The sequence below is a fragment of the Galeopterus variegatus genome, unplaced genomic scaffold, assembly GCF_000696425.1.
Source record: "Galeopterus variegatus unplaced genomic scaffold, G_variegatus-3.0.2 Scaffold1023, whole genome shotgun sequence".
Lineage (NCBI taxonomy): Eukaryota > Metazoa > Chordata > Mammalia > Dermoptera > Cynocephalidae > Galeopterus > Galeopterus variegatus.
The window spans coordinates 370,010-381,865 of NW_007727134.1; the positions used below are offsets into that span (position 1 = coordinate 370,010).

Here is an 11,856-nt window from a genome sequence, read left to right on the forward strand (position 1 = left end):
TCCTAGCAGCTAGCTTTCTGCTCTGACATGAAAGGTCCTCTAACGGAAACAAATCTCCATGAAATCTGTTTCTCCTTAAAGAGGTCAGCTTGATGTAGATTGCAGCCCTCTTTATTTTTCAGTCCAAGATTTGTCAATACCAACTCTTCTTTTTCTGCTGTTTTCAAAATCAAAAGCCTTTACTCAAAGCCAACTATGGTTAATTTAAGCTCAATTCCATAAAAAGCTAACAAAGAAAGGATGAAAACAAAGAATAGATCAGTCATTCTTTCAGATCCATCTGCAAATCCTTATCAGTTAAATGTCATTAATGGCTTAATGGTTATTCTGGAAAGCTAAATATTTCAGATAAAAGCTTTTTTAAAACAAAGAGTGCTTATTCACATGAACTTTGTGGAAATGAAAACCACAGGAGAAAAGTATTGACAAAATACTTAAGAAAGAAATGATTGAACATTTAAGATGACTGAAAAGGCCACTTAAAACTTTGAGGCATCAAAGCCTTGGCAGCTTTATTATCCATTTCAGAAATTTTACAAACCACATTTTAATATCTACACTGGATCTATGATAGAAAAAAATTGTTCATGTTCTCCCCCCATATAGCACTTTGCCTATCCACTGCCACAAGGAAAGTAATTCCAGCCACACATATGTTACTACTACTGCTGTTTCTTTTTCCTTTCACCCCACTAAAGCCAATATTTTTCCTAAGACACTTGTATTCTTCAGGCTGCCTACGACTTCTTTAGTTTGTTTGTAATAAACTTTTCCTGCTCATCAATCAATTATTAAGATGTAAATCTCACTTCAGAGTAAGCTGAGGTCAGGACCTCAAGTAAAATAATCTTTAAGATAAGAGGTTTTCAAATACTAAACAACTCAAAAAAAACTTCCTCACATTTATCATATATTAAAAAGATTATTTTAGGAATAAAAAAAGTACAACAGTGAGTTTGGTTTATCTTGTCAATTTAAAAGAATAAACAAACAATAGCTGAAGAGATTTTGAGTTTATAAAAGATCAAGTTGAAAGGCAACTGTAAACAGATGGGCTCATTATATACTACAAATTATCTCCAGTTAAAATGATTACTAAAAATTTACAAAATAGCAAGAATTGATCTCAACCCCACACTTCCTTCTTAAGCAGATGCGTCTGTTTTTAAAACTAATACTTATACAAAGGACTATAAAAATGTTTAACTTAATGAAATCAGAAATACTGTAATCTCTTACAGTTATTAAGAACTTGAACAAGTGAAATGTCTGCTTTTCTAAAAGAACAGATATCTCTACACTTTCCGTGTGCTTTTTTTTTTTTTTATCGCTACTACTCTTCTAAAAGCAGCATATACTCCACTGTTTCTGTAATTTTTTAAATAATTCAATGCCTCTTCTTAGAAGTTAAAAAGACTGGTCATACTTAAAAATCCAAAAGAAAACTGTACCAACTTTACACAAAACTATGAATATCTAAAAGACTGGAGTGTCATTTATCAACTTAAATATACTGTATGTAATTGAAATTATAGTGAGAAAATCAAGCAACCTTTGAAGAGTTTTTTATAAGTCAAATTTTAAAGAAATAATATCTCATGACTATTAGTTCACAGTGAAATGAATGAAAACTGCTACTTTTTCTGTAACTTTTTAATCTACAATGAAAAAACAGGTTTATAAAGGGTAAAAATGAACAAATATATCCGTTTATTATTCTTGCTTTGCTTCACCTATAAATAGAATGCATGTTACAGTATATGGGGGAAAAAAAAAAAGAAAAGATATTTAAATATACCTGAATTACTTTGTCTACCTTCAAGTCTTCAAGAGATGGATAGAGAGACATTTTTGCAGGATTTTTCTAAAGAAAAGAAAAAAGAAAGTTGTATTTTTCAAATGTCATAGAAATTTAAGTAGTTTGCATAGCCACCAACATATACACAAACATGTACAACTGTTTAACACAATATAACATTTCAAGGCAAAACACGTTTAAAAAAAAAAAAAGGAACATCTAAGCCATGCCACAGGTTCTTAACTGATATGGAAGGGTTAACCAAACTTCTTCTACCTTCCCAACTTTACCCACCACAGATAATAAACTTCCCTCAAGGAAAAGTCCCTTCATTTTGCAAGTTTAGAAAGTCAGAGAGAACAGTTATGTTACTTACTTCTGGCTTACGCAAGTACTTGGCAACTAAGCTAGGATAAAGAGACTACCCCTTAGTACACTGCTCTTGTGCACTGCACAGATACATTTCCTTCTAACAACAAAAACCTAAAAGCAGATCATATGCAATGCTGATATATAAAACCTCTATCATTAGAAAATATTTCCTTCTAACAACAAAAACCTAAAAGCAGATCATATGCAATGCTGATATATAAAACCTCTATCATTAGAAAATATAAATATACACACATATACGCATATGGAAAAAACAATACATGCAAACTGTTAACAATAGTTTTATTTTCAAGAGATGAATGGCATAAGGAATAAAATGGTAATGGGATAAGGAATAAAAGGAAAATTTTTGCTTTTCATTTTAAACACCTGTATTGTTCAAAGTTTTTTAGTTACTATGAATTAATTGCTCTTGTAATAATTTAAAACAAAAATTCTCTGAAAATATTACACAGATACATACTTTAAATTTTGTTTAGCTATTCTGAGATGAATACCTAGTCCTTTTACTCAACCCAACGAAACGGAATACATCCTAAATTGGTATAAGGTTTGACATAGATTTTTGAGACAGCTATCAATTTATTACATTCTATCTCCAAAATCATCCCTTATTACCTACTCTCCAAAAATGGAGCTGAGCGTTTAAATATTGCCTTTTTGCCAGCTGGCATAATTTGAAGCCTTGTCAATAAAAGTAGCTGGGGGGACACTGGAGGAGAAACAGGTTATTCTTTTCCCAGTTCCAGTGTACTACTCCAGCCAGGCTCCTGCAGCACCTGCTTCTCTAGCAACTTGTGTGCTACAGGGAGCAGATTCTCAGGCACCCCGAAGCTCACCCAGCACTTTGTGGAGTAGCTTTGCAGCAGAATGCCAACAGCAAGGCATCTCTCCATGAACAGTTTTCCCAAGCACCCCTTCATGTGGCTTTGCAGCAAATTCTCAGGTGCAGCATGCCAGAGGATTTCCAGTAAGTTCCACCAGCACAGTATCTCAGCAATTTGTTCACCATCCGCTAAGCAATTGCCACCTCTCCAACAAGGTATATCTAGTGGTGATGAACTCACTCAGCTTTTGTTTATCTGAGAAAGTCTTTATTTCTCTTTCATTTTTGAAGGACAGTTTTGCTAGATATAGTACTTTGCTGGTAGATTTTTAGTTTTGTTTTGTTTTTCTTTCAGCACTTTGAATATTCATCACACTCCTTTTTGGCCTGCAAGTTTTCTGCTGAGAAATCTTACAGTCCTGTATAAGTTCTCTTGTGCATGACATATTGCGCTTCTCCTGCTGCTTATAAAATGCTTTGTTTTGTGTCTCTGGCTTTTGACAATTTGCTTATAGTGTGCCTTGCAGATGTCTCTGGTTTGCTCCTATTTGAAGTCCACTCAGCTTCTTGAATCTAGATGTCCATTTCCTTCCCCAGATTTTGAAAGTTTGGGCCATTATTTGATCAAAGAAGCCTTTGACCCTTTCTTTTTTCTCCTACCAGACCTCTCCTATTATGTATATTGGTCTGCTGATGCTGTCACATCAGTGCCCTAGGCTGTCTTCACTCTTTTTTACTCTTTTTCTTTTGGCTCCTCTAACTGGATAATTTTAAATGTCCTATCTTTGCATTTGCTAATTTCTTTGGCTTGATCAAGCCTGCTGTTGAACTAATACATCTTTCAATTTAGTTATTGCATTCTTTCACTCCCAAAATTTGTTTGGTTCTTTTTTTATACTTTTTATCTCTTTGTTGATATCATTTTGTTCACACATCAGTTTCCTAAGGTTGTTAAGCATCTTTATGGCAGTCAGTTTGAATTCTTAATGAGGTAATTCATATTCTCGTTCCTTTAGGGTTGGTTCCTGGATATGTTGTTCCTTTGATTGTGCCATGTTTCCCTGTTTCTTTGTGTGCCTTGCAACTTCATGTTGGGTTCAAGCATTTGGAAAAACAGCCACCTCTTCCAGTCTTTACAGACTGGCTCTGTACAAGGAAAGATATTCATCAGTCAGCCTGACTAGAGATTTTGGGTACCTGTCAACCTTTTCTGTGGTTGCATCTTCTCTGGACTTGTGTGAGTACATTCTCAAAGGGATTTTTGGCTTCCTTTCTCAAGATCTCATAATCTTTTGCTCCCTCTGGTATCTGTCTGTGGTACTTCAGGTCCTCTGGAGCTGCTGCAAGCCTCCCAGCTCTCTTTTGTTTTCAGAAGCTCACAGGGTTCTAGAGCATGCCCAGTTCTGTCTGTGATGAGACAGATGAAACAGAAACCAGTCCCTTGGGCAGCCTGTGGAGAGCTAGAATGTTGAATACACACTACACTATTCTCTCCCCACTTGCATCCCACACCTAGAAAGAGGCTGCCAAGCTGCATCAGTTTCTGCCTTCTCTACCACAGGTCTACCGAAGCAGAAGCAAGTCATCCAGCTCTTTTGCTCTCAGAGGCTCGCAGACATCCAGAATATGCCAACTTCCATCAGCACTCCAAGACAGGCAAGACAGAAACCAATCCCACTGAAAAGCCAGAATGTTAGATGCACATTCTGACTCTTTCCTTCTCCAAAGGGTAGCCAGGAATTGGGGTTTTCTCCTATTTGCTCCATGAGCCAGGGGGATGAACTATGGTATGTGCTAGTCCAAACTGTCACCTTTGTTTTCACTGGTCCCTACCTGACACCTTTCCTGCAGTGCTTACATTCATTCATAATAGAAACCAACCCCTCAGGCAAACCCTTGACAAATCTAAATGTTGTTCATATGTTTTAGTTTTCTCTTTCCCGCCCCAGGGAGAAGTCAAAAACTTGAAGTTTACTCCCACTTATGCCACACTGAGCCACAGGGAGGTACTATGGTGAGCTAGTGGCATGGATTTTCCTACCAGCTTAGATACAGCAGGTTTAGTGCTTGCCTGGGGTGCAGGAGCCTCTTAAATAGTTTCTGGATTTCTCACAAAGGGAACTGGTGTGTGCACTGTTGTTGAATCAGTATCTCTGTGGGGAAAAGAAAGGTCTGGGCTTCTTATTCTGCATTCTTGCTGACATCACCTGCTTTTTACTTATTTTTCTTCCTTAATTTGCCTGGCTATGACCTCCAGCACAATGCTAAGTAGAAGTGGCAGGTACAGTTCTTAAAGGAAAAATAAGATGTAGGTTGGTGAATAAAGTGCAAATTATTGAGAGTGCAATAAAGTATGATTTCACTGTGCTAATCCAGGAGAACATAGTAGATTATCTTGTGTTCAAAAAAATCAGTTCTCTAGCAGTCTTTCCTTTAAAAACAAATTTATACTTTAAACTTTCAATGATTTTATCAACATAAACAAAATGCAGGGCCGGCCCGGTGGCGTACTCGGTAGAGTGCGGCGCTTGGGAGCACAGCGGCGCTCCCGCCGAGGGTTCGGATCCCATATAGAGACCGGTCCACCGCTCACTGGTTGAGCGCGGTGCGGGCATGACACCGAGGGTTGCGATCCCGTTGCTGGTCGCAGTACGGGCGCGACACCAAGGGTTGTGATCCCGTTACAGGTCACAAAAAAAGACAAAAAAGGAAAAAAAAAATGCATATGACATAAAATGCAAAGCAAGTTGCAATAACTAAAATGCACTGAAAAGAATGTTACCTGGTAATCTAGTACTATTTCTATTCCTGGTTCTGCATTGGCTAACTACAAGATCCAAGGTCTTATGAAAAATGAACTGGATGTACTCAATGAGTAGTTTTTAAATTTTTTCCCCTGTAGAAGTTTCTCTTCAAGCAAATATTAACTGAAGTTATCTGAACAAATCAGAGGTTACTCATACCTGTCAACTAAGGACTAGAAGAGAAATGGGCTTTCAGTTGTTTTTTTTTTAAGTTAAATATTATCCCAATTTATACTTAAGTAAACCTGAAACTACATTTGTACATAAGTGTATTGACCTTATTAATTCTCACCATTCTTCTAAAACACAAAGCATTCCTCAATGATTTTACTTTCTTGGCTTCATTTTATCCAATTTCTTTCTGAACATTAAAATGTTCCAGCTACAAACTACTCTCTATTTGCCACCAGGTCATGTGTTTCTGTGCCTCCATATCTTTGTAAAAGGTGCTTTCCCTTGCTTTAATGTCTTTCCAGGACTTTTCCACCTAACAAAATCCTAATCAGCCGTGAAGCCTAGCTTAAGTGCAAATTCTTCAGTGAGGGTGCCTTTGGATGACCTCAGTCTGACATTACTGGCTCCTCTCAATTCAGCAGTTCCATGCCTTACATTACAGCATATTTATGCTTATCTTTATTACTTGAGAGTAAGGCCCACACTCAATTTCTTATTCATGCAGCACAAATGCTTTAACCTCAAAAATATCAATTGTTTATTAAATATTTTACAAATACTGTCAAAATAACAGTAAACAAGATATCTTTAAATACTTATTGAAAAGATCAAAATATTCATAGAGAAAGTCCATAATTTTTACTTAAACAGTGTAAAAAGTCTTCCAGGAGAATAATAAATGTTTGCACTGTTTTTCTGAAGAGCTCCATTAGCTAACTTGTATATTATATATTTAAATCTCTGATCTAAGTCAGAATCACTTAGCCCTTTCTGAAGAACCACAAAGCCACCCTTAGGAAAGAAACTTTTCCAATTACGGCTGGAACTTCCCAGTGACCATTAACGAGATTTAAGAGCATTCTGAAAATAACTATGACACCAGTGTAAGAATTCTCATTTTATTTCACTTACACCTCCTATCAAACACTATTACTGTATCAACTAAACTACAGAATTTTGTTTCTAGGTCTTCCTTTCAGTTGAGTAATTAATAAGATTAATTAATTAATAAGATTAATAAGAAGAGCACCCTCCGCTCCTGAAATCAGTAGGCAAAAGATCTTGCCATTTACTCTATCAAAGTTTGATCACAAGCTTCCTGACCATAACAGCTTTTTTTCATTGGCCTAATTCCCTAAAGAGAACTAGAATTTCCACTTACTCTTAAACCAGGCTTGGCCCACTCTACACTCCTTGTAACCTCCTTGATTCTCTTCATGCCTTACGAAAGGTTCCTGAACTCAGTGCATCTCTGGGCCTTAGAAAATAATCCCCCAAATTAGTTTCTATTAAAAGATTTCTCAGGGGTTGGGGTAGTTTCATGGTTTCTTCAGAACATCTAAACACACAAAAAATATCTATTCTTCCTCAGTATCAAGTTTCCCGCTTGTGCCTAAACCCTCTCAGGAAAATATCTGGGTAACTTCCAAGGAGTCTTCAAATATGTGCACAGACCAAACACTCTCACAACTCAAATGCTCTATGTGATATTTTAGAATGTGATTATTTGCTTTCTAGCTGCAATCCTCTGATTAATGAAGTAGGAAACACATTGGTAAAGTTTTCCAAATAATATCACCTGAAACAGCAATACTTATTTTCTGAGTTGTTGATCTCGCCCCTTCTCAAACCACCCACTACAGCTGGCCTTCCTTAAAAATGGTGTGACTATTTGTGTTGAAATAATATTTGTTTGCTTGTTTGTTTTAATCTGAACTATTAAAAAACACGTTGGGATGATGAAAATTCAGGACTGCAGAATCACTGATCTTAACATAAACACAGTGGGCAAGACTCTCAAGATCCAAGTCCTAATCCCAACTCTGCCACCAACTTAAGTTGCTTTCCAGGGTCTCTAACGTATGATACATTAACAAAAAATTCTTTTTCTATGAAGCAAAAAGTTTTGAACACATTTGCTCTTTAAATGTTTCTACAAGCTATATTCCTCTAACTCCTCAACAACAAAGGGTTTGAATAGTCTAGTCCCATAGATCGTTAACAAAAAATTCTTTTTCTATGAAGCAAAAAGTTTTGAACACATTTGCTCTTTAAATGTTTCCACAAGCTATATTCCTCTAACTCCTCAACAACAAAGGGTTTGAATAGTCTAGTCCCATAGATCGTTTCCACATGAACTAAGAAGTAACCTAATTAGCCTTAATTACTGTAAAATGAAAAATAAACCTTTTTCACTGGCACAGAAAACTGAAATGCACATCCGAGCAGTAGCCTAAAATACTACCATATGGCATCAAAGTAAAAACCATCTTAAGGTCCTAAAACAGCAATTCTTCAACTTTAAAGTATGTAAGAATAACCTGGAAATCTTGTTAATGCAGATTCCTGAGTCCTAGAGGCAGAAACCGAAACAGTAAGGAAATACTAGGCCTGGGGTGGGGTCCAGGAAATGTGCCCTTTAATCTTTTGTATACCATCAGGGTCCAGTGTACCCAACTTTAATTTTTGTGTTTCTTTTTTGAACAGTTCTATTTCATGACTTGTTTTTTTCCATAGAGATCTTTCGAAGAAAAAAGAGGGAAAAATTTTTAATAGAGTAAAATCATTCTATTTTACAAATACCATACAGGCTCACCGGACCCTTTTATAAATCTAAAATACACTTAAATTACATAAAATAATCTAAACACATTATTTAGAATATATTAAATATTCTAACACTAGAATATTCTAAATATCAGAATACATTAAAATGTAAACAATTATACATTATGAGATCTTAGTGAATTTATCCTTCCTATATCTTGAAACATTTTAGCTAGGAATTATTTATCATTATTCATCAGTTATTCCCAACTATGCTAAAAGAAAGACTAAAATGACAACAAAAATTAATACAATTGCCTAGGATGATGCAATAGTGAAAAAAAACCATCAAATTACATATCATTCAGTTTGTATTGCCCAAAGTAATGCATTTTTTAAGAAGGTACAAAGTCTAAAGATACCACTTTGTAGTCCTCTTTTTTTTTAAAAAAAAAAAAAAACATTCACTGAACACAGTACAGGATTTGGAATCTTTCATCTATGGTGGCAGGGAGAAGAAAACTAAAGGAGAAAGATATTTATTAGACAAATCAGAGATGAATGCAAAAAGACAAATAGCTGCACTCCAGACTCTTCTAATGAGGAAATTGATCATATAAGCAAAATCTCAAAATATGAGTTTTCAGATGATGATATCCTAACAGAAATTCCTAAAAATTAAGAGAATCTACGTAAACAATATATCTGTAATTAATCAGAGAAATATGATTTTACATTCAGTCATTCAGCAGGAAGGATGTTACCATGCAACAGTTTGAGAAAAGTCCCTGGACCATCCTGTTTTACTAAGAGGATATTATAATCTTCTTTCATCTTCTACATTTGTACAACAAAATTCACCTGGGATGGTTTGTAAGTAGCCAAATATAAGCAGGTGTATAAAAAAAGTGACTGGAAGGAAAATGTACCGTAGAAATTTTTTTAAAAAAATCATTGCATTGATTATTCTAAATGGTGTTTACAAACCTATAAAAGAAAATTCTTTGCAAGTTTAGAGCAAAGATGGTCATCCTCTCAACAAAATCATGAACCATTAAAGAATTCAGAAGTACTGCATTTGACAATGGAAGTGCAAAAATTACCAAATAGTAATGAGAGAATGTATTAGAGATACATTTGAAATCAGTATTGTGTTTTGACATAACAATAAGTTAAACATTAGAAGTGTATTTGAAATCTGGAACTATCATTATAAGATGGACATGCTTCAGGTTAATGTACAACAATTAAACAATTAGTTGAATTCAAATATGCTGCCCATTTCAGCTATATATATATATCTTCACAACCAAGAAAATTTGGAATAATAATTTGGGTGTGTTACGTTGAAACTGTTATTAAAATTTTTAGTAAAGTTGTGTTTCATTGTCTATTTTCACTTCTGCAAACTATTCATAAAATGACTTAAAATATAAAAAATAAAAATAAAGCGTCCATTCAACCCAGATAGTAAATAGTGATGACCATGTTTTCTAATATACTGAGGATTAATAAGCATTCCAGATGGTTCATACACAGTATAAAGGAACATACCTTGATAAAGTCCTAAACAGTCTTCCAGAGCAATGTTCCTTTAATTTGGCTAATCATCAGATTAAAAATAGTTTCCTAGGCTGACACAAACTTCACAGAAGAACTCAGCAACTCTTCTTAATAAATCCCAGGGGGATTTTGATGATCAGCCACTGAGTAGTATGGCCAAATAAAGTCTTTTTTTAAAAGGTACTTTTTAATTGAAATCAGAAGAACTCAGCAACTCTTCTTAATAAATCCCAGGGGGATTTTGATGGTCAGCCACTGAGTAGTATGGCCAAATAAAGTCTTTTTTTAAAAGGTACTTTTTAATTGAAATGCATTGATCGTACATATTTATGGATTACAGAGTCATACTTCAATATAAGTATACAACGTATAATGATCAAATCAGGGTAGTTAGCATATTCCCTATTGCAAAAATGTATCATTTTTTCATAAGAATATTTTAGCTCCTCTCTAGCTATTTGAGAACATATGATAAATTACTGCTAATTACAGATACCTAGCACTGCTGTACATCACTAGAACTTATTTTTCCTGTCCAGCTGTAATTTTGTGTCCATTAACCAATCTCCCTATCCCTTACTGCTCCCTTTCCCAGCCTCTAGTAAGCACAATTCTACTCTCTAGTTTTAATAGTTCAACTTTTTTTTTTTTTTTTAGCTCACACATACTGAATGAGAATATGCAGGACTTATCTTTCTGTGCCTGACTTATTTTGCTTAACATAATGTCTTCCAGGTTCACCCATGTTGCCGCAAATGACAGGATTTCATTTTTTTTCATGGCTGAGCAGTATTCCATTGTGCATACATACCACCTTTTCTTAATCCATTTATCTGTTAATGGACACTTAAGGTGATTTACACATCTTGGCTATTATGAATAGTACTGCAATAAAAATGGGGGTGCAGAGATCTCTTCAGCATGCTAACTTCCTTTCCTTTGGATAACTACCCAGCAGTGGGATTGCTAGATCATACGGCAGTTCTCTTTTTAGTTTTTTGAGGAACCTCTACACAGGTTTTCATAATGGTTCATCTCCACAGGAGTCCATTTCTCACTTATTGGGACTAGCAAAAATCCAAAGTTTGACAACACTTTCTGAAAGCAAAGCTTTGGGCAACACTCAGACATTACTAGCAGGAGTGTAAACTAGTATAATTTCCATGTAGAGTGACTTTGCAGTATCTACCAAAATTATAAACTCAGATACCCTCCAACCTAGCAATACCACTTCAGGTCTTTAGTCTACAAACATACTTGCATGGAGGAAGCAAGTATGTAAAAGATTACTCACTGCAGCATTGACTTTAGTAGCAGAAGACTTGAAATAAAGGAGAAAGTTCTATACATACTGATATTGGAAAAGCTCCAAAATATTGTCACTAACTGGAAAAATAAAAGCACGTTGTAAAGCAGTAAACAAAGTATATTAACATTTGTATTGAAAGCAAGGAGAAAAATGTACTTTTATTTTTGCCTATATACACATGCAATATCCCTGGACGGATATCTAACAAAACTTAAAACAGGTGCCTACCAGCAGGGAATATGGTTGGCTGGAGGGAAAGGAAGGAAAGACTTTATACTGTATACCTTTTTTACTGCTTAAATTTTGAGTTATGTGACTGCTCACCTCCTCAACAACGAAATATTTTTTTTAAAAAATGTTGACAGCACTTGGAAAAAAATTAATAAATGTTAAAATAACTATGACTAGATGTAGGAAATATTGTAAAGTTGTTTAAGGGAGT

At 35.1% G+C, this 11,856-nt stretch overlaps 1 protein-coding gene across 1 annotated transcript in view; it reads right to left on the reverse strand.

Moving 5' to 3' along the window:
* LOC103591750 (syntenin-1-like) overlaps positions 1–11,856 on the reverse strand; it is a 29,977-nt gene that overhangs the window by 16,201 nt on the left and 1,920 nt on the right. Inside the window, exon 2 of the mRNA XM_008574264.1 lies at positions 1,799–1,864. Coding sequence (XP_008572486.1) covers positions 1,799–1,849 — 51 coding nt within the window. The 5' untranslated portion in view covers positions 1,850–1,864. The remainder of the gene's footprint in view (positions 1–1,798; positions 1,865–11,856) is intronic.